General features: G+C 37.5%; 1 protein-coding gene across 1 annotated transcript; it reads left to right on the top strand.

Moving 5' to 3' along the window:
- The first annotated feature begins 11,697 nt into the window (after positions 1-11,697).
- On the top strand, positions 11,698-22,710 carry KCNE4 (potassium voltage-gated channel subfamily E regulatory subunit 4). Its single transcript, XM_044070287.1, has 2 exons — positions 11,698-11,782; positions 19,392-22,710. The coding sequence occupies exon 2, from the start codon at positions 19,429-19,431 to the stop codon at positions 19,933-19,935; it is 507 nt and encodes a 168-aa protein (XP_043926222.1). The 5' UTR covers positions 11,698-11,782; positions 19,392-19,428; the 3' UTR covers positions 19,936-22,710.
- Positions 22,711-24,512: the final 1,802 nt, after the last annotated feature.

Genomic DNA, 24,512 nt, shown 5'->3' with positions numbered 1-24,512 from the left:
AGGGCATCTGTTTGAGGCTGGTAATCCTCTTTGTGAGGTATTTCTGCGGCCTTTCCAGATGTTGTAGATGTTTTGTGAGGTACATACCAAAAGGGGCACTGTATTCTATAATTGGTCTAATGAGTGACAAGTAGAGGGGAACAATGACCTCTTTTTTCCCTGGATGAAAAACCTTTTGTGATGAGGTGTGCCACGTAGAAGTATTTCCTGTCTACTGTAGTGATGTGATTATCAAAGGAGATACTACTGTCCACCTGTGTCCTAAGGTCTGTTATCACACTTTCGGTGTTAAGTAGACTACCGCCTATGTGGTAGTTCATGGGTACATATTTTTTTACCAAAAGGGATGACAATGCACTTTTTGGCATTGAGCTTGAGGCCATGGCTTTGACACCAGACATCTGTCTCAGTGAGGCCCTTTTGTAGGATGTCCACATCGTTAGGAGTTTCGATTATGGCTCCTAGTTTGCAGTCATCTGTGAACTTTGTTAGCCAAAGACCTTCTGTGTTAGCCTGTACTTCAGAGAAGTAGATACCAAACAGGAGAGGCCCAGGACTGAACCCTGTGGTAATCCACTTGTCACTGGTCTGAAATCGGACTTGAAGTCTGCTACTTTCACAGTGTGGGTTCTGTCAGTGAGCCAGTTGGCAGCCCATCTTGTGACACAGGGATTTATACCTAGTTTAGTGAGTTTATCTATAATTCCTGAGTGGGGGATGGTGTTGAAAGCCTTGGTGAGATCTAGATAGGCTGTGTGGACCACCTTACCCTCATCTACAGCTTTGGTAACTGCTTCAAAAAAGTCTATCAGGTTTAGGAGACATGACCTACCTTTTACAAACCCAAACTCAGTGGTGTCCAGAGTCTGGAGATTACCAATGTCATTGCTTATAAGTTCCGTGATGATAGATTCCATAGCCTTGCAGACCAGGCTCATCAGGCTAATGGGGCGGTAGTTCCTGGGTTCCATGGTGGCTACCCCTTTGTGGAGTGAGATGACCGTCACTGTGTGCCATTCAGTGGGCACAAAGCCTGAGGTAAGGCTATGATTGAACATGGTACTTAGGTGGGGTGCCAGTTCGTTCTGTAGTTCATGTAGAACGCAGCCTGGGATGTTGTCAGTTCCCATGGATGCTGTGTTCTTGGCTTTGGAGAGTGTGGTTTTTACCTGTGCAGCCATGATTACAGGAACTTTGCATTCTTCTGGTAATTAGGGGGTGAGAGGGGGGTAAAGTTAGCACTGAACCTATCTTCCAAGATATTGTCAATATCAGTTGGTTCTGTACATATAGTGCCATTCTGCTGTAACTCAGAGCAGATCTGAGTCTTGCCATTGAGATTCTTGACATAGCTATAGAATGCTTTGTGGCTGTCTTTAGAATCAGTGGCGATTTTGTTTTCGTAATGAGCTTTGGAGGATTTGATGAGGGATCTCAGCTTTTTCCTGAGGCTGACCAGGCAGTTTACTCTTTTTTGCAACAGTTTCTTTCTTCTGTTGTAGAGTTTGTTTATGGCAGGGCACCACCATATTGGCTTCCTTTTTTGGAGGATAGCATCTTGGTTCTGTTAGGAATTGCATGATCCATGCACTCGTGCCAGTGCTTACAAAGTGCATTTGTGTAGGATTCAGCAGTCGTACCTCTATTGTCTGTCTGCATGGGTGCCGTGAAGTTTGCCACTTCTGTCTTAAGAAGAGAGAAGTTGGCTTTGGAGAAATCTTTTATGGTGGTTTACCTAATAGGGGTGGGGTGGGATGTGGATGTCTAGGGTGATTAGCTTGTGGTCGGATCTGACCAATGATGAACTGACCTCTGGTGTGGAACACCGGTTGCCCATGTTGGTAATGACCAGGTCTAGGATATTGCTGCCCCTAGTGAGGGTGTGGATAATTTGATCCAAGGCATTGGAATTTATGAATTCCAGAAAACGTTGAGCAAAATAAGTTGGTACATGAGTAGTTTTCCCAGTTAATGGTGGGGTAGTTGAAATCGCCCATTATTAGGGTGTTATGTTGTGCCCTAATATTTTCCAGTGTATCAAGAAATGAGGAGTGGGAATGCTGGGGCATGGTGGGGGATCTGTAGCAAGCTACAATTTGGATTGCGGTCTTGCCCAAAGTTAGCTGTACTTGGATAATCTCGGATGCATTATGCTGAGCAACTTGCCTGGAGGTGTGGATATCCTTAATGAATATGGACACACCTCCACCTTTAGTGTTTCGGTCCAGGTTAGGTGGACAAAGGTTGTGGTATGAATTATAGCCTGGTAATGCAGGGGTGCTCTCTGGAGCCTTGTATATGTTTTAACAATTGAAACTAGAACAGAGTTGTGTCCTAGTTGCCTGTTGCACATTTGTGTTGCATGTTCTGAGAGAACGATACTGTCCGTTTTACTTTTTTTTATGGGGCTGTTATCACCCATTAGGGACATAGTGGCATCTGCATCCATGTTAACTATTGTCTGCCTGGAAGTGGCCTTACCGAAGGTATAACTGCTGTCTGAATTAATTTTGGCCTGTCAGACGTCACCCATTATTTCTGTAGTAGTATGTAGTACTTCTGCTCTGCTCATGTGTCCACCCCTTGTTAGAGAGCTGTACCACAACAACTATTAACAATTAGTTCCAGCTGGAGTGTTATGATGTACACCTGAACTTTTTGCGGTCTGCTGAAATACAAGCCTGCACCAGATTGAGTTGTGCTACTGTTTTCTATCTGTGCATATTTCAAATGTTTACATGTAGTTATTAGTATTTTTATTTAAAGTATGTATGCACCCTAAGTTTAAAAGTTTTCAGACACTGTGGGATTGGGAGTGTCTGTAACTTCAATTGTGCTACGTATAAATAATTTGGTTTGAAATTTGGAACACTTTTTATTGGACTTTGTCCTGATGTGACAAATTTTAGATTTTATTTTCTTAGAATACCACGCTGTACTCAAGTTTAGAGATGGGTTAGTATTTGTAATAGTAAACTTTCAAAATATGAAATGTGGTGATGTTAGATCTGTTTATTTTATTAAACATAGGGTTTTGTTTATTTAGTAGTTGTTGCCTGACCCTGTTGAAGGTGAAGCTCCAGTAGGTGCATTGTAAAACCCATCTTGGCCAAATAAAGGTATTGATTGCTTCACCTCTGTGTTCCAGATTCTGCCCATATGCAGATGGTTAAATATGAAATGGCAAATAGAATATTTTGCAGTACTTATCAGGAGAATTATGTTGTGCTGTTTGCATTGTTGTCACATCTTCAAGGAGTGCTGATTTTTGCTGGTGATCTACCTTAATTGATAAGGACGTCCCAAACAAATATTTTTTTGGAGAGTAGCTAGCATTACAAATCACAGGACGTCAGACCAAAGAGGGGGAGTTGTTGTTGTTATTAACTGTTTTTAATTACTTCTTACTTTGAGGCAGAAATCTGTTTTCTTAGTAGTTTAATAGATATTTTAATAAAGTGTTGTATTGGTCGCATTCAGGATGGATTAACATTGTCTTCTGCAAGTAGTTTTGATTTAAGCATATTGCAAAGTAACTCCCAAAGAGATAGTGTTCTTGTCACTACAGGATGTTTACTAAGGTGAGAGTATGCAAAGAACTACATATATAATGTTATCATGGAGAACAGAACATTTACTACAGGTTTAAAAAGACATGGCTTACTAATTTACAAATATGCAGAGAGACATGCGCAGTATGTTTAACTGTTATGTTCTGGTGTGTATGCATTTTTATTATATGCTGGAGTCTTTATTGCTGCTTATCGAGAAAAGCTTTTTTCCAGACTCTAAAGGTTAGAAAGAGGTGTTTTATACCCTTCAATGATTGTGACAAGTTATGAGCAGTTTACAAATCATAAAGCATTATCTTCTTCCCCTGTCATACTGTATTTTTATTTAATTGTTTTATCAGTTAACATTAAGTAATGTGCATTCAGTTACAGAATAGTATAGTAAATTCACAGAGAGCCATTGTTTGGTTTCTGTTACATGATGTACTTTTCTTTTTTTTTTAATCCACATAAAGGTCAGATTTGTTTTTTTATTTTACATTTATTTATCGAGGAGGTCTGACTGGACAAAGCTGTCCATTTTCAGCAGAGGCCCAGGGAGAAAAGCTCCAGAACAATTGCTAACATACTATACATAAGATATTATGTGAGCATTGTGGTTTACACAGTTATAAAATATAGCAGATATATGATTGCATAAGATATTTACATAAGCATAATGGTTTAGACATACAATTCAAAGTATAGTAGGTAGTAACATATGATTGTTCATACAGTATGTTTAGTAGAGATAATGTTGAAGATGTACTAAAGATAAGACAAGAAAGGAAAAACTAAAAAAGCACTAGCCAGATTGTTAAAGCAGGAGAATATAAACAAGTTCATGTGAGGTTCATTGACATTTTAAGGGAAACTGTGAAGACTGTGCATAAAACATATATTCCTATCCATAATTCATACCTCAGTCTCAACCTGTTAGAGCAAAAAATCTGGACAAAGCCTAAAATGATGGGGGAACAACTAGGGACAGATTTTAAATATTGTTCTTACAAACTTAGAAAGTTGATAGAACAATAGGTTTTGCATTACCATGAAATTTCTAAAGGATGTGGACTCTTCAACTCAAATGTTTATCATTATTTAATGACTTCAGTCCTCAGCTATTTGCCAGAAAAGTACAGATTTTAGGAAGAACACAAAAAATTTGAGGCAAAAATCTGGACATTCTGCGAAAATCTGTTCAGTTGAGAGGTACAATGGTGCTTACTGCAGTATTAAGTTTTCTTTGCATAAACATGTACACAAGCAAAAATCAACTAGTTTTATGTATTTATTTTTTGTTGTTGTCCAGGTTAGCATGATGCATGTGTTAATCATTGGTGTAGCTGAAACACATCAGAAAATGTTTTTTTTTTTTTATCCCATACCTGACACTTTTTTGTTTGTTTTTGTTCAGTAACATCATTGATAGAAGATCTGCAAGATATTGACTACAAAGGTAGTAGTAGCCCATTGGATTCTTTAGGTTGTCTTATAACTTCAAAGTCAATGCATCAGACAAGAAGCGATCATTCAGATATAGTAGCAATATGATATAGTTCATTACTGACGGCAATTCGTTTTCAGAATTCTTCACGTTGTAGGTTTTGCATCATTTTAAGATGCAGATAAAATAAGTTGAACTGAGCAGTATTAATGGTGGAAAAGCAAGACGTCAGTGAAGAAACTAATGAGTCAAGATAGGGAATATAAATACTTGTTCTGTAATAACTGTCAAAATCCATGCCTACTATGTTCGCTCGGTGTGTCGACTGCAAATCCTTGGCAACACTAACTCAATAGTAAATTTAACTGCTATTGATCTTGCCTTACTGAGAATGTCATTCCTAAAGTGTTCTTCAGCATGGTTACAGTGCTCCTTGAATATTTCAATGAGTCTGTTGATGTGTTGTTGAGCCTCTACTATATCAAGTTGAACAGACTGAAACATCTGGGCAACAGGCTCAAGAACTGATGAGTAATTTGCAAAAATGAAGAGAAAAATAAAAAACGTGCACGAAGAGCAAGCGCTGAGTAACATATGTGCATTTTGTCTGGTTTCACCAGCAGTGCTCTTCTGAAGAAAGTCAAATATTTTCTCAAAGTTCTGACTAAACACATGAATGGATTTATATTTCTCGGTCCATCATGTCTCACACAGAAGAGGTATATTTGGTACCAATGCTCATCGTTTTGGACTGTCATGGACAAATAATCTTGATAACACCAACAGCACTACATATTTCAGGAACATCATTCAGATCATTGACTACAAGGTTTAGTCTGTGAGATGCGCAGTGGATAAAGGCTGTTTTTGGATACTTTTCACAAATCTTTGCCTGACCACCATTCTGGATGCTTGCCATTATGGAGCAGCCATCATAGCCTGTCTGAGTAAATTTTCCAGGTCTAGATCACACTTTATGCATTCACTGACAATGACATTTGATACAGACTGTGCATCTCTCACAACAACGGGAACAAAAACCGCAAACTCTTCTCGAATACAATCATCATCAACAAACCAAATGCCCAATGACAACTGCTCAATGTCTAAGATATCTGCAGTTTCATCTGCCAATACACTAAATCCAACTGCCCTGTTTGCTGCACAAACAATCTTCTTTTAAAGTACGTGTTCGTATTCTGCCAACAGCTCATTTTGCACCCTATGGGATGTGTACCAAGCATTTCCTGCAGCTGTTTCACTGTGCTGTTCCAGTATTGTCCCACCAGCTTCAATACGAAAATCTAACAAGTAACACAAATTTCCACCAGAGCTTTCTTTTCCACAGAGAGGAATGTCATGGGTTGCACAGTAAATACTGATAGATACAATTGGTTCCAATTTATTTTGGTTCTTTGCAATTTGTTTTGCTACTGCTGCATCTAGCTGCGGAATAACAGCTGTTTCTGGCTTCTGTCATGTTCGTGTATAAGAAAAATTGGAAACATCTTCAGTAGAACCTTTGTGCCATGATGATTGCATGTGATTTCTTGCAAGACTCATTGAAGGCATTATGTTTTGTGCACACACTAGTGATGAAGCTGACTTGCAACCCATAGTGAAGTGATTGAGGAAATAATACACAAGTTAAGCAGAGTGGCCGGGCCTTTCAAGAGAGGAGAAAATGCAAGCCACGGTGAGTACTGAGACAACCAACTATATCTGAATATAGTTGTTAATAAATAATGACATGCATTTCAGTTTCAGACTTCATATTATTCAGAAAATTCAATTCTAACATAAATCCTTTTATTCTAGTAACTGTCTAATGTGTCCCTAGTTTTGGGCCTTTATCCTCAACATTATAACAGTCTTTGTCCAGATTTCTTGTGTTAACAGATTGAGAGGTATGATGTGTATGTGTGTCTGTATGTATGTATGTATAAGGAGGAGAAAGCATACCCCTCAGCTGTCCAGGTTGTTGGAGAATGTCCAGATTTTGCCCCATATTCCTCCTAAAAAGCATTGAAGTTGCTAAATAATGACAGACATTTGAGTTTTAGATGTCATATCCTTTAGAAAAATGCATACCAACATAAATCCTGTTATTCTAGCAATGTTCTAAGTTCATGAGAGCAATATTTATAATCTGCTCCTATTTACTTTAGGCTTTGTCCAGATTTCTTGCACTTAGAGGTTGAGGTGTGTGTTAAAGAGAGTGAAATGTCCTAGAGTTAGCAGGTGGAATTTATTTTCAAGTGCATTTTCAAGGAATTGTGAGCTTCAGGGGAAGAGAGTTTTACTGCTGTTCATGCTAAGCCTACTTAAAATGTGCAACTGTTTTGTTTAACAAATAGTATCACTATTGTGGTATGGAATTTTTAAAGCAGCACAGCAGGTAGCATACTTGCATCTTGATACAGAGGGCTGTAGGTTCTACTCCCACAACATGTAGATTTGTATTTTAAGGGGGTGTATGTCCTCCTTTGGATGAGATGCCTAATAACTATTAACTTGTTTTTCAGCTTGCCACCCATTCCCTATTGCAATATACCAGCTTACCATTTTTTTAATATAACGTAAGCAATTTATTTTTCAAGGGCAGCAGGCAGTGAATTTGTAGATGAAACACTGAAATATAAAGTTGCTTTCTAGCAGCAACCTCTTCACTGGTTTCAGATCTCTTTAATGTGGAATTATTCAGATGAGTTACTTCTGCAAAGATTCTGCATATTGATTGATATTGGTGGATTGTATGACAGAAGTTTGAGTAGAGTGGCCCTTTATGGTTGAAATGTTCTGAATTGGGCAGGTTGTCATTATTGGTTCATATGATTTGTTTCATTGCTTAAAGGAAAAATGTTCAGAACTATAAATTTAAAACACACTCTAACAAGTGGTGCTGTATTATACAAGGGATATAATTCAATTATTATATAGTATAATTAATACAGTCAGGAATTTGAATCAAATAACTTTTGCATGGTTATAGAAATGTGTGCAAAGAGTCTATGATTTGAAAACAGCCCAAAGGTAAACTTACCCTGCCACTGGCCAGATGCATTTTCTTTGAATGCGGGTTTCAATGTTGTTTTGGTGAGTGTGGGTTTGAAAGGTAGAGAAGTTTTAATGCTAAGTCTCTTTTCATTGTAAGACTATTGCTTTGTTTAGGTTTAGTAAATGTCTATCAGTGTTTGTGCTATAAAATTTGAAATAAAAGTTGTAAATGAAACCCAAATATCTATATTCATTGTAGAAGTAAAGCATAAAACAGTATGCACACTGAGAGATTTGAACAGTGTCTATGACAAAGGAGGAAAAATAGCCAAGTATTGGACACTGGAATGGCTGCGTGGGCAGGGGTGGGGGGGTGGGGCTGAGTGGGTGGAGCAGCAGAGGGGGTGGGGCGGTGTGGGTGGGGCTTGGGTTTGCACCCCCCTGCAAAAAATCCTGCGGGCTCCCTTGGTACGAGGGTAGTGTGACAGTGGTGAGGTCTGCGGTGGGAGTGACAGATGCATTTAAGGTGGAGGTGGGGTTACATCAAGGATCAGCTCTGAGCCCTTTCTTATTTGCAATGGTGATGGACAGGTTGACAGACGAGATCAGACAGGAGTCCCCATGGACTATGATGTTTGCAGATGACATTGTGATCTGTAGTGAGAGTAGGGAACAGGTAGAGGAGACCCTGGAGAGATGGAGATATACTCTAGAGAGAAGAGGAATGAAGGTCAGCAGGACTAAGACAGAATATATGTGTGTGAATGAGAGGGAGGATAGAGGAATGGTGAGGATGCAAGGAGTAGAGGTGGCGAAGGTGGATGAGTTTAAATACTTGGGGTCAATAGTTCAGAGTAACGGTGAGTGTGGAAGAGAGGTGAAGAAAAGAGTACAGGCAGGATGGAGTGGGTGGAGAAGAGTGTCAGGAGTGATTTGTGACAGACGAGTACCTGTAAGAGTGAAAGGGAAGGTCTACAAGAGGGTAGTGAGACCAGCTATGTTATATGGGTTGGAGACAGTGGCACTGACAAAAAGGCAGGAGTTTGAGCTGGATGTGGCAGAGTTAAAGATGTTAAGATTTGGACTGGGTGTGGCGAGGGTGGACAGGATTAGGAATAAGTATATTAGAGGGTCAGCCCAGGTTGGAAGGTTTGGAGACAAAGCCAGAGAGGCAAGATTACGTTGGTTTGGACATGTGCTGAGAAGGGATGCGGAGTATATTGGGAAAAAGATGCTAAGGATGAAGCTACCAGGTAGCAGGAAAAGAGGAAGGCCTAAGATAAGGTTTATGGATGTGGTGAGAGAGGACATGCAGGTGGTTGGTGTGACAGAGCAAGATGCAGAGGACAGGAAGAAATGGAAACAGGTGATCTGCTGTGGCGACCTCTAATGGGAACAGCCAAAAGAAGATGATTAGATGATCAAACTTTCAAAAGTTCAACTGTCATATGGTCAACACCATATGATCGAATTTTTGAAAGTTTGAACATTTTAACGGAGATCTCCATACAGTGCAGAATCAAAAAATTTCCCTTTAATGCACTGTAGTGCGATCTCAGAGCTGGTATCTTTAAAGAGTGGGGCATGTGGGGTGCAGGAGCCCCCACTTAAAATGTTCAGGTAGGTTATTTGTGTAGTTTTTTTTTTTTTTTTTTTAGATTTTTTAACTTTTAAAAGTTTGATCATATGGTATCGACCATATGACACTCGAACGTTTGAAAGTTCGATTATCTAATATAGACCCACAAATTCTTGGGAACTTCTGATGTTTAGCCACCATAGCCTCCTAGCTCGTATTTCTTTCATGCATAGTCTCTTACTGTTCCTTTTACTAACATCATGACCTTAGTTCCTTTGGAAATATTTCACCAGTTATTTTACGTAGCTCATTTTGAAATATTTCACCAGTTATTTTACGTAGCTCATTTGGAAATATTTCACCAGTTATTTTACTTTCTTTTCTCTCATTTCTTTCTTGTCCTTATCAACCTGATTTAGTCTCCAAGCCATTTGTTTTGCTCTGTTATTTTGAGATGATAGACTAGTTGACAGTAGATTTTTGAGAGCTTTATCTGATTAACAGTGTGACCACCAGGGACTGAGATGGTGGATGTTGTGCTTTTGTTGCAGGAAAGGTATCTGTAATCAAAGGTACCATACAGCAGAAGGATGCTGGTTACCTATTAGTTCCCAGATAGTTGTTATGATGAATGTTGGGGCTCCAGGAGCTCCAGGTAAGTGTAGCTTACAGGACAGGGGCTGTTTTGAAAACCACTCTTTCATTACTTTTTTGGATCTTCTATGAATTAACTGACTTCTGTATCACCTGAAACAACATTGATAGTCCTGTAGGACTGAAGGCCACCTCACAGAAGCATCAAAGCATACAGCACCTAAATCATCTTTTTTTGTAGAGGGACTGCCCCCTTGCATTTCTCATGTGGGAGATTTACTAACGTGCCCTCTTACTTAAATATAGCAACTGAATGGTTGTACAAAGTGAGCAAAGAAGACTCCTCAGAACGATAGAACATACTAGTTACACTAACTGCAATGCACTTTGTACGTGTTATAACAGGAAACATGGTCAGGGAAGTGGAACATCAAAGAAAATGGATCATGAAGGTAGCATTCATTTAGACGATCTCTGAGCATGTGCAAGATTTCTCAATACTTACTGTACATTGTCCAGAAGCATGTTTTGGTGTACGTGAATTCTGAAATATGTACAGCTGACAAGAACTTCTGCTGTTGTCAAGACAACATTATGTGCATGCAGTACTAAGCATTAGGGAAACAGACATGGATTACTGTTTCACTGGGCTAGCTTATTGCTGGTTCTTTTGCTGCTTGTTAAGTATATCTCTAACTTAATAGCTTCTCTGATAAACTGACAGGAATGTGGATGGAGTCATACACTGACTGACATATGGGCATGAATTCATTCATCTACACATGTGCATCTACCACTTTTTTAGATTTAGTTCATCGTCATCCACTCCATTTTTCCCACTTTTACATGGGATTGGGGTGCCACTTCAATATAAGGTGTTGAATAGGAATAATTACCATCAAACTAAATAAATCACAATTTTGAAAACAATAGATTTCACAGAATGACCACAAAAACAACTCGTATAGGTGAAATCTTGTCAATAATTTAATATTAGAAAAAAAAATATTACTTTCTTCCAATGTTTGCATGCCACACTTCAAAGTAAATGTGTAACTAACTCATAACAAATTTAATGTATTAGCACTTTTTTAATTAAATATTTTAAATCCACTCAAGTTTGCTGTTATAATCTGTATGAACCTACACTATTCTTAATTCTGTTGCAAGACCACTGTAAGTGTTTGTGTGGTAACATACATAATCTATTTTAATTTTTATCAGTGATTTTAGCAGAAGCAGACATGTTATACCAGTCTGACATACAGATACGATGACTTAGAAAAAGTTCACTGTTGGAGAATCTCCTGGTTCTTAACTGGTTAATATAATCCGGGCAATGAGCCCTATATTTCTTCTACGTCTGTCCAGGGGTCATAAGACTGAACCATTTCTCTCAAGTTTGAAGTTCAGCTTGACACTTTAATGTAAATGTGCTTTCCAAACAGCTTAATGGTACGTGCCACTGGGAAAAAAAACAAAAACTATAAAGAGACCATAGTTGGGAAAAGTCATCAGAAGAATAAACACATGGGAAAATACAACTCCAGTAGTACAAGACAGTCTTGTAAAATCAATATTCTTGGAAGTGTTTTAGTTGATGCTGCTTTTGAAGTAAGTAATGTTTTAATCTTTATCTGTGCAACCAATATGCTTTTATTCAACATTTGTTATACTACTAGGAAAGTAGAGAAATGAAAGGCTGTTTCTTTCAAATGGCCACAGAACTTATAAAGGTTATAACTAAAAATGATTTATATGAATTTATTAAACATATGACATTGGCTTTTAAAAAGTTTTTGTTTTCCTATATGGAGATGATAGAAACTGCTTTAAGAGAAAGACTTAGTAAAAAGCATTAAGACATTTAATGTCACAAGTCCACGTAAGACAGAGAAAGACTTGGTAAAAAGCATTAAGACATTTAATGTCACAAGTCCGCATATGACTTTTGCTGTTGCTTTCTTTGATAATATGAAAAGTCAGTTGTTTATGAAGTTTTTGAAAATGTTGTACAGTCTTTGCTGTATTTAGTGTAATTTTGATTAACTGACAGTTCTGACAACCAAACTAATTTCAGCTATAGTAAACCCAATATAATTTCAGTGAGTTATACTGTTTTTACTAGAAAGATCAACAATACAGTCATATTTCCAGAATATTTGTGGTAAAAAGAGAATGACTGTGGTTGGATTCAAACTTCTTTATTCACTTGCTGTGGCTACAGGACTGCAGCCTTTCTTCTTTCGGGTTACTTTATTGGACATGTTTAATGTGCATACACAAGAAGTTGTGAAAAGTACCAGACGTAGCACATTTAGCAATGTTTCTCTTACGTCTGGCAAATTCACAAACACTAACAGCAAATTCATGAGAACCTAGGATGAATTATATAATTTATCCATTGTGATTTTGTCAGAATCTTTTTTCACCTTTCAGTTCTGTTAAGGAGAAAAAATGTAATTCTGGATCTCAGCAAAGCCTGCATCTGTAATAAATCAAATCTCAGTACTAAAAATGGGGAATGGGATAGTTAGTGCATTTCTACTGTGGATTATTTACAACAACTAGACATGTAGATGTGGCTACCGAGACCACATTCTCTGCTGGTAGTTTGGTTTTGTCATGCATTTGATAATGCTGCTTATGAGAAAACACATTAACAGTACATATACATGATTTTTCCTTTGGCTGGCTAAGTCTTGTAGTGTAGGAGAGGTATTCCTGATGAATTTATTGTCTTTAAGCTGGTTATGTATTGCTGTGATCTGTGAATAGTGTTCTGTTGTGTCCCACTTTGCACTACAGCCTTAGTCTTCCTGCTTTGTACTCCATTGCTTTGTCTTGATGTTAAATAGTGCATTTTCTATCTCATGAAACTATCTTCACTGACCTTTTCATTTCAGGCATTAACTGAAATTGTGCTTAGCTCAGTTAGATAACCATCACTTTTGTGTCCATCTAAAATCCAGCCACTTTACTTGAGATGTTTGTTATTAAGTTTACAGATGAGCCTAACATGCAAAAAGATGCCCAGCACTAAGCTAGCGCAGTGAAATACAATAAATAAATACATATATAACTAAATATTTTCCTTTCTTTGACAACAATGAAAGTAGTTGATGATATGAGGAACGCAAACTGTTGATAATATGAGTAATCCTTTGTCAGGAGCTCTGTATGTGTTACATTTGATGCTTTCTATTCTTGAGACAGAAAAGGGAGTGAGGGAGGAGTGACAAGCATATGATTTAGAAATTTATGAAAGATATCTTTATTAATAACCTAGAGTCTCACACGACACGATATGCAAACTAGGAATAAAATTACTCATCTCACACTTTGTACTTCACCTGACTGTTGCAAATTTAATCCATCTATTAATGATTTCACTTTTTTGTTTGAAGTATTTTTGTTGAAATTTCTGCCCTCTTGTTATTGTTACTTGACGTAGCTCTCAACTGTCCAGATTTTTGCAGCGTGCCCACATTTTTGCCTCATATATTTATTATTATGTTTCTCATAAAACTGTAGACTTCTGGTAAATCACTGGCAAATCATTGAGGCCCGAGGTCAGAAAAAATATATCAGACAATTGAGATTCAGATTTCATATCCTTCAGAAAATTCATGCTAATGCAACACCTGTTATTCTATCTGTTTTCTAAATTTGTAAGAGCAATATTTAAAAAATGTTCCTATTTTCCGGCCTTTACCGTTCCATTATTTGTGGCTTTCTCCAGATTTCTTGCTTTAAGAGGTTGTGAGGTATGTAATACTTGACTGAATGTTGTTCATAAAGTATAGAGAGTGACTTTCTTTGGTTCTGTGTGAAAGTGAGTTGTAAATATGGCCAGACCTCACAGGAAAATTCCACTAGTATTTGTAAACAAGTGCCTTGATATTTTAAGACCACCTATATCTACCACCCCCTGAGAAGTTGGATCTGTAGCTTAATATTATAATTTTAATAAAACACCTCAAGAGTGCTCGCCCTATCCTATATTACAGTGCATGCTCAGTACTGAGCTATATATTCTAGTGTCACTATGAGGCCAAAACACATAGCCTTGTCTCAGAAGTGTGCCAGTAATCCTGTAATTAATGAACATTGGACTATGACACATCAGTCCCTGGAAGTGGTAGAGACCTAAAAAGAAAGAAATCTTCTTTCTGTCTGGGAGAATGTACCACATTTCTCTTTACCTTAAATTACACTAACTGTATTATGTATTTATTATAGTAAGTATGTATGTACATATTCGTTTATCTGGGGGCAGCATATCTGGACTGAACCTAACAAGTCTGCTCTGCCATGACATAAAAAGAACAAAACATTCAGATACTTGTGAGCTACAAACATAGAACAAAGGAATACAAACTGTAGGTAGCATAGTCGGTGGCAAATACATTAATAGATGATTAGTCCTGCATTGTTTGCACATTATCAGGGATGAGATTATATTGTTATCCCAGTTTAGCACTCACTAGAATGCAGTACCACAGACTGATGTGTCTGAACACATCCTGCCAGACCCCATTTTGCTTTTCCTGTTGCATCAGCTTATGAAAGTTCAGGAAATGTGGTTAACATCACTGCTTTTGTTCTACAATTCAGTAAACAGAATGTGATGGGTTTTTCAGTTCACAGAGTTGCATGACAGTGCAGACAATGAAACTATATGAAGGTCGCTGTCATATATTTATATTGGTGACAGTACATGACATGTGATCCTTGCTTGCAAATGAAAGCAAGAAAAGGAAAAGCTCATGTCTAAAGTCTGCTCCCTGAATCAAACTTTCTTGCCATCCAAGCCCCCCCCCCACCCCATGTAAATGTGTAGATGTCACTGCTACAGAAAAAAGATGACCTAGCAGTAATGATACTTTGAGATGATATGGAAGATCCCACTGCTGCTGGTGAGAATCAAAGGGACTATTGCAACCAGTGGGTTTCCTAATTGGAAATAATTCCACACAATGAGACACCATTCTGTTAAAACAACGAGGAAGAAGCACTGAAGCGTAGAGATATTCATCATAGTCTCTTATGTGTGCTTTTTTGTGCCTAGTATGAGAGATGTTTCCATTGCAGCCTGTCAGTTTTCCCATAACTGCATGAATTGTGGGATAAAAGGAAGATGGACATACATAGGGAAAGGAGCAGGCGACCAGCTGATGTAAGCAACAGGCGCAATGTGGTCAGACCTCAGTACAAAACAAAAATACACTGATTAGTGGATCACTCTCAGCTGTCGTCTTCAGTGTCATTAGTAGCACATTTTTTGTCTCACAGATGTGGTATGAACATACAACAAAGTATTATTCTCAGACTGGGCTTAGCAGAAGAATATAGTGACAGTGACTATGATGTATAGTTTAGTCCTTAAGCATATGTAGCTGTTAGTGTAGCAGTGATACTGCTGCAGACATGTTAGCCTGCCATTAAATTTAGTCCAAGATCCTTCACCAGTGTGAGTAGTGTAATTTCTGGGTTTCCGATCAAACATAAGAGAATCCCCAAATCTAATGACTCTTACCTTCCATTGCACTTTTGACTATTGCACTGCTCCTGATGAAGTGACTAGTCAATCATGCCACTGCAAGACTTTAACAAACACTAGTCATTCCTTACAATACCTGCAAAACAGGAAGCTCAGTCTGCATATGAGTGTGTCACAGTTTGAATGTAAAAGCACCCGCCAAGACTTGTGTGGTATATCTCCTCCATGACACCATACTTTCTAAGATATTCAGATCTATATTCCTGCTGTTTCTATTCATATACCATTCAAGATGTGCCTACCCCAAACAGAGACCACCACCAACACATTTCCTGTGCCATGCCATGCCTCTGAGTTATCCTGCACTTTTTCTGATTTATTGAAACATATCCTTCCACACCATGTAAGTGTCAATATGTTGGCAAGTTGTTGAATTTCTGGGAAATACTGTTTGAGAACAGCTATTTCTTGGATCCAAGTGCCATAGGCTGTGGTTTATGGTAAGAGTAAATCGGTAATGATTTAGGAAAGTAGTTCTGAAACAAAGTGTATTTTTAAGGGAGAAAAATGATCAGAACTTAGCACCACTCAGCACTTTGAAGGCATTATGTCATCTGTTAGTTGAGAAATCTTGATGCATTACTAATTAAAAGTTATGATTGGTTCAATCATTCATACATTGAAGACCAGCATAAAGCAGGAGTTTTATTACATGTTTCTTACAAGGAAACGGGAAAATCCTTACTGGACTGCAGATTAGGCAATGAAGCACTTTGAGTGGTATGAATTTTGTATTCAGGTGAGCTCTGTCATGATGAACCCTTCCATTTTCATTTTCTTAAATCAAAATCTAGGTCCGTACCAGGAAAATATCTCCTATTAGAATGCTGACAGTAGCAGAGTTTTCCTTGTATCTATGAAAAGAAGTTACTTTTTTCATGAAGCCTTTGTACCTTCTGTGTCCACTCAGAGTGGTTTAAGGCAAGTGATTAAGTATCAAAGTATCCATGATCACTTATTTCATAAAAAATGGACTAAATTTCCAGTTAGAGGCTGAATGTATATAATAAAAGTGAGAAAGGCCTCCATTGCTGCACTTTAACAGTGGGTTTGTTGTGAGTCATGATAGGAATACAGTATGTCTGCTTAACAAACATTGTACTGAAGCCTGTTCAGTGGAGCCTAATAGACTGAGTGGGCTTCCAATGAAATTGATCTATATTCTATATGAATGGAGGGGCATAGCCCTCTCAGACCAACCACACAGTGCAAGTGCCTCTTTCATCCCCTCATCAAATATAACTACCCCTGATGTCTGCAAATCTTGGGCATAAATTATAATTGCATTCATCAGAATACATTTGTGTCTGTTATTTTCATCTGAATGAGCTTTTTTAAACTTTTTTGTCATCTGCCTTAGGACATTATTACACCAGCCTGGCTCCCAGTGTCCCATGTCCATACTGGGCATACTAGCTTAACTCTGACCCCCCCAGCCATCTCTGTTTTCTGCCTGGGGGGTGTTATACTCCTTATTCCCTGCCCTGCCTCTCATGCTAGTCAGTCTGTGTTTGAGAGCACCTCCCCTCATTGAAACATGACTTCTCTGATGGAGGCTCATTGACAAATGCCCTCCCACCCAGGATGGGCATACCCATCCCTCCCTGCCACACTGTCAGGCACCAGAGCTGCTAATCAAACCTTGGTTGACTGGCCACAGTGAGAGCTTTATCCCTTTACATTACTGAGCAGCTCTCATCTAAATGCACTTTGATGTATTTATCATCACTCAGATAAATGAAGATAATATTATTTCAGTTACAATGAAATTCATAACTGGGCATGAATAATGTTATGTGTTATGCATGCGTTTCTTTTTATATGCTGTCTTTAAAAGGTTTGTACAACATACAGACATTAGATATGCTGACTATCATACATTGTATTTTGTACATATTTCTGCTAGCTCCTCTTATAATGCCTTAGACAAGGATGGTTATCTCATTTTGGAACCCTGTTCTGTATCAGTTTGGGGAAACAGTACACAGTGGTCAGAAATACTCTGTAGTGGGCATATTTCTTGCCACCAATAAAACTTATATGTTTCTTACAGCAGAACAACTTTGTCTCATAATTTGTGCCATCACAGGTTTGAGGCCTTCTGAATAAATTTACAGGGACTGTGAGCTAGATAATTATATAAAAAGTAAAACAGATCATATACAGTAAATATCAAAGTAACAAAAAACACTGCCATGGAGTACAGCTGAATTTTCGTACAAAAAAAGTTTCTTCTTGAATTGATGCAGTGGATTAGGTGATCTTTTTTTCTAATCCAGAAGTACTATCTGTGCTGTACTTTGGGATTCATGAGTGATAACTTAATCTTAGCAAAGGCACAGCTAAGCTCTTGTACCATCCAAGTGAATGGAGTTTATAATTACTATTTTTTTTCTGTAATATGAATCCTGTACTTCTGCTTCAGTAGCGCTGAGGCAAACATTGCAGGTTTGCATTTTGCATGAATTTATCAAGCTGAACACCAAGTTCACTATTGATGCATTTTCTATTCCGTGTTTATCTTGATGTCATAAACTTTTGTCTGTGTTCAGTTTACAGCATGCATACTACACCGCTACTCTTGTTCTTGCTTAAATCATATGTAGTACATGGAGCGCCATGATTACGTTCAAAAAATGACAATTCATTGTTCAGCTCCACTCTGCATTAGAGCAGACTTGATGTTAGCACCCCCTATGGGTTGGTAACATAAAGTCTACATTAATGCAGACAGCAATAACCAGTAAACAGCAGCAGCATGGCATGAAACAGCTTCCTTTCAACTCATATTTCTGCCTGCTGTCTGCTAAAACACACACTGAACTTTGAATTAAACTGCTTCCCTTAGGGCTGTCACAAAACATCACATTTTTGTTTCCTTTTCTTTCATTTTACTTTTGATTAATTTGTAGTACATGGAACAGATAAATCTCCATCCACTACAAGGAATTATGATTGGATTTTTGATCACAACAAATATTATGTGTTCTCAACATGGATGGCAGGTTTACCTTCTTGCCATATATGGCTTGAACACATAATAAATATGTTACAATTGGAGGCTCGATCATAATCCTGTATAATGTTAATGGAATACCAAAAGATCAATGTAGACTTATCACTATGTGTATATTATACACACACATTTCTTTAACTGTTACTTGCTTATTGTTGAAACGTGTACCTACTTTTTTCATTGTTACATTACTCATACATTCTTATCTGTGTACTCATTCCTTTGTCTGCAAAAATATTATTTATATTATCTAGTTTATGTTAGTGAATCTTGCATATCTTCTTGTTTTTGGCTGGACTACTATCATAAAGCTATGTGCACATTTGGAACTACCAGCCAACATAATAAATGAGTACTCATGCAAGTAGATAATGTTAGACTGCAAGTAATATTACATTTCAAAGCTATGTGATTTATTAATTCACCTAATTTACATTAGCAATACGTTACTGTATCTTGCATCTGCTTTTCTCTCTGCATCTATGTAATGTGAGCGTTTGCCTTTTTTTCTGTCTATACAACGAACTATTAAAATACATATGCTTTTCTTGCTTTATGCTGGGGGTGGCTCAGCTAGAAAATGTATATATGTGTGAAATATATTGCTGCATTTTGTTTAATTATATTCTTTTTTCCTAACATAGGTAATATTTGCAACATAAAAGAGTCTTTCTGTTGAAGATGAGTCAAACTGCAAATGGAACAGCAACTAGCATGATGGAGTCATCTAGTCATCAAAATGTTAGCAATGCCCATGGAGGAAGTGAATATTCTTACATTTTGATAGTCATGTTATTCTATGGCATTTTCTTGTTGGGAATAATGTTTGGTTACATGAGGTCCAAAAGGAAGGATAAGAATGCAAATCTGCTTTTACTCTATGAAGATGAAAAGATGGAATGGCGTGTAAAGAGGAAATCACTTCCATCCATTTCTGGCCTGAAATCTATGCAGAAGCCCCTAGTGTTTAGTGCTCTGCAAGGTAGCAGGATTCAAGCCCTATCTTGTGCGATGTGCTCCATGGAAGGTAACAGCAATGGTTCTGAATCTTCTTTCCCTGATATTCACCTCACTATTCATGAAGAAGAGAGTGACAGTGAGCACGGAGATGGATCTGTAATACTTCTTCATGAGATCTCTGAAAGCAGTGAAGAATCCTCTGAAAAACTCAATCAATTAATTTCCTAGCAAATGACAAGATTTTTCCAACTCAACATGATGTCAAACCTTGAAGCTGACTCACTGCAGCGTGGTCTAGCTTTCCAATGAGCAGTAAGCCTTCCCATCCACTTAGGCTTCACCATCCTTAACAGAATGCCAAGTGAAGAAGAAGAAGGGGAGAAGAAGAGTTAATGTGAAACAGTCAATGCAGAAATTAAAAAAAAAAAGACATGTTTGTACTTTGAAAGATGAGACTGACATTTCAGATGGCAGTTTTATATATATATTTATATATATATATTTAAATGTACATAACAAACACACAGTGGATCTTACAACTGACATATTGCAATGGGCAACTAATTGAAACAAAAGACATATTCTGAAGATGTAATTTAATCTTACAAGACAAGTGATTTATTGCCACGAACAAATAATTGACACTAAAACATATTTTGATGATGTAATTTAATGGCATTAATATATTGTTCATTATTTTTGTGTTTGATCAGATTTCTCAAACATCATTTGTAATATACTCTTTGTACAGTGCACATTCTGTTCTGCTTATCTTGGATGACTAGTAAATCAGAAGACTGGGTTGACATGATGGTAAAGGTGTTTACCTCACAGACATAAGGTACAGGCTTTGCTTCTTGGGAAGTATGGCTAGATTTAAAAGGGCTCACCTGGGGTCATTGGCCTAGTAATCACCTATAATCACTGCATTATTGAATGTGCTGCTACTAGTGGTCTGGGGTTAAGATAAGGAAGGAGCTAAGCTGGGGAATGAAACAGGAGCAGATTTTCTTGCACTATTTTTATCACCCAAAAATGGGGTACTAATTGCTTCATTTTATCCCCCGAGTGATTGTAGGTGACAAACTGCAATCATAGTCACTCCACAGGCATGATTGCATGACTGTCCCATCTGGTGATGTATGCTGCAGTTTTGCTCACTTGCTTCTGGATATACCTTCTCATTTGTTGGCAAATTGTGAGCTAGAGTGAGATGTGGAAGCTTTGCAGGAAACATGGTAAACTGTTGAGCTCTTGCAAATCATGCATTTGTATTCCAGATTGTCTTTTCTTCTGCAACTATTTAAAATGTTCATCAGTAATGTTGGAGTAGCAACAATCTGTGGAGAAATGGATTCATTGTTGATGAAGGGGGTGGTCTGTTGTTGAAGAAAGGAAACATAAGGTACTTTCCTTTTGAAAATAGTATATGTTGACTTACTTCTCTAAATATTAAATCTGAACAGGGACATCAGTAAATGTGGTATATAATACTTTTAAGTCTTTTTCACTGAACATATTTTTATACCAAGAAACAAAATATTTGGTCTGGTAGTTTAGCTTAGACATCAGACTAAAGTCACTGTTACAAGTGTTTTTATAACTTCAGCAGCATAACTCCTAAAATGATTTCTTATTGTTTAATTAGACAATGATAAGGCAGTTCCCATTTACATGCAGACATGCCCTGGCCCGGGTAACTGCATTTACACTCTAAACTCAATAGTATTATAAAAACAACAATTTGCTTAATTTATAAATGTCTTAATGCTTGCATATGTAAAAATTCAAAGTTGTTGAGCAATTCAGCCATAAAAGCTACTGAAGTTGCAGATGCTATATCAGAGTTATGGCATGTGCTTGTGTGTGTGTGTGTGTGTGTGTGTGTGTGTGTGTGTGTGTGTGTGTGTATGTGTGTGTGTGTTTGTGTGCACACGCATGCACATATATCAATACTTATCACTATCTTTCTCTATCTGTCTTTATTTCTCCAATTGCCAACTTTTTCCAACAGTTCAGGGACATAGAGAGCCTATCCCAGAACTCAGTGGGAAAATGGCAGAGAAACTAATCCAGGGCAGTACGCCTGTCTACTATGCAACATGCACATGCAGTCTCTCACAAAAGGCATGCACACCTACAGACAATCTAGGGGATTTCCAGTTCAGCTATTGCATGTCTTTGGGATGTGAAATGAAATAGGAACACAGGAAAAACCCTGACATACACAATAAGGACATGCAAACTCCCCACAAAAAACACCTTAGTGGATGGCTGAACTGGTGGATAAAGTGTTGTGATACAACAGAATAAATCAATGGCATGACTACGTTACCAATATATCCTAACAGTAACCATAAATAATAATATTGTGACAGTAATACATAAGAGGTGAAAAGTAGTATTTTATTACCACTATACTGGCATCATCAGTAAACTACCACACATGAAAATATGGTAAAATAAGAGAGAACACACTTATATCTGCACACAATGAAATCATTGCAAGTTTTCACACAGAAAACAATAATAAACAAGTCTATCTAAAGATTCATTCCCTACATTAAAACAATTATCTGCAACTTGCTATAACAACATTTACACATTAATATAGTAATAAATGTAGTAAAAATGCATCTAAACTGTAGAGAACTTCACACAAATGCCTCAGAATAGTCGTGAAATGGACAGAATTAACTATCCTCAAAAAAAAAAAAAGAAAAGAAAAAGAAATTAAATCCTAATACAGATAGTAAAGAAATGACCATGCATCTCACATTCTACAGGAACAAAGCTTAAACATAAATCTGTTAAACAGTACACATTGAATATATATTTAGACACCAGAACAATCAAAGGAAATATTGAGAACCTAACTATCCTTTTCCCAGATAAACCAATTGGGTCTACTTTAGGACCTCGAAAGTTTAATAGCTCGAATGCATATGGATCGAACCATATGCATCAAGCTATTAAACAATCGAATTCCAAAAAAAAAAAAAATACATCAAAAAAAAAATTTAAACTAGTGTAGGCAGGGGAGCAAGCCACCCTGCACCCCCCACACCCTCTGATACTTAAATATACCAACTCCGAGATCGCACTACACTGAAATAAATGGAAATCTCCACCTACGGAGATTTCCATTTCCATTTTTGATGTTTTGCGCTTTCGGTGTACTCGTGTCGAGAATATCATATTCGATATTCTCGGACTTCGAACAAATAAAGTAGACCCAATCCAATTACTGCCAAATCCTCACATATTGCAGACAAGATACTTCACAGTAAAGAATTAAAGATACTAGAGCAGCTTCCAGACCAAAACTGCATCCATTAGTGTCCATCTCAATGACTGACCCTGACATAAATATTCACATGGCTCCCCAAACAGCAAAACATGCAGATCCTTAATCTGAATAGCGAACTCTTCTCATTAAAAATTCTGCCACCCCTCTTAATCATTAAATCCAGATCCTGTGCAGTTAGAAAAAAATGAGGTTTGTTCATAAAATGCTGCAATGCCAAGGTTAGTACTGTTATGACAGAAAAAGTTCACACCTTCAAATCCATTGAAATAACTGAAAAACATAAATATAATAGCAATACTATGTGGATAAATGGAATATGTGGAATTCTGAAATTTGCTATGCAACATGTCTAATATAGCTTATAGTGAGTGCATCATTCATCATGAATCTCCATCCTTACCTAGCACCAGGTTGCCTTATATTCCATATTGTACACACAGATATCACATAAAGTACTATGTGTAACAATGTTTTATACAACAGCTAAAGCACAAGTTCAAAAGAGTACTTGCCATAGTTTTTAGCTCACTTATATACTTAAACAGCACTGCATACCAAATATCTGTCAGTAAATATACCATTGAGTTAATTTACTTGACAAATGATAACATTTAATATCTGGTCCTGAAAAATCTGAAAAATATCCATAGTAAGATGCAGGGGTCCTTCTATAAAAGAAAGTACAGGCACATGTTTACATACATACATGCATGCATAAATACATACATAGTGTAAACTATGAAATGAATGGATTAACAACATATAATTAGAAACACCTTTTCAAGCAATAACCACAAATCATATAAATGGAAAATTACAAGTGAAGAGATGGCAAATTACAGCAATCAATGGCATTCCTGCTATTTTAATAATAAAATGATATTTCTGATTTTAGCATTTAAATCTATGTGGATTTCTCTATGAAAATTATTAGAAAAAACACAGGCCTGTACTCCTTGCATAGTCAGTGGTGTACACTGTTAATTCATAATAGGATTTTACAACTACTGTTTGATTTTATTTCACTCTGTTTTTGTATATTGTTAAGCAAAATAATGCTATACTGTGACTACCATGAACGTTTTACATGGAATGTAGCCATACCTGTTACTTGTTCACACACACACACACACACACACACACACACACACACACACACACACACACACACACACACACACACACTTACACACACAGTTGCTCATGCACTCATATACACGCACACACACACTTGCTCATGCACACATGCACACACATGCAGATATATATGCACACACACACACACACACACACACACACACACACACACACACACACACACACACACACACACACGTGCTCGTGCACACACACATGCAAACACAGTAACTCATGCACACACACATACACACACACACACACACACACACACACACACACACACACACACACACACACACACACACACCACATACACACACGCACACACACACACACACACACACACACACACACA

This window comes from Protopterus annectens, chromosome 4.part1 (assembly GCF_019279795.1).
Source record: "Protopterus annectens isolate FY-2018-M chromosome 4.part1, PAN1.0, whole genome shotgun sequence".
Classification (NCBI taxonomy): Eukaryota; Metazoa; Chordata; order Ceratodontiformes; family Protopteridae; genus Protopterus; species Protopterus annectens.
This window is presented reverse-complemented; position numbering and strand designations above follow the sequence as displayed.

Excerpts from the sequence above, each read along its gene's own strand:
- KCNE4 (XM_044070287.1), top strand. The coding sequence starts at position 19,429 with ATGAGTCAAACTGCAAATGGAACAGCAACTAGCATGATGGAGTCATCT.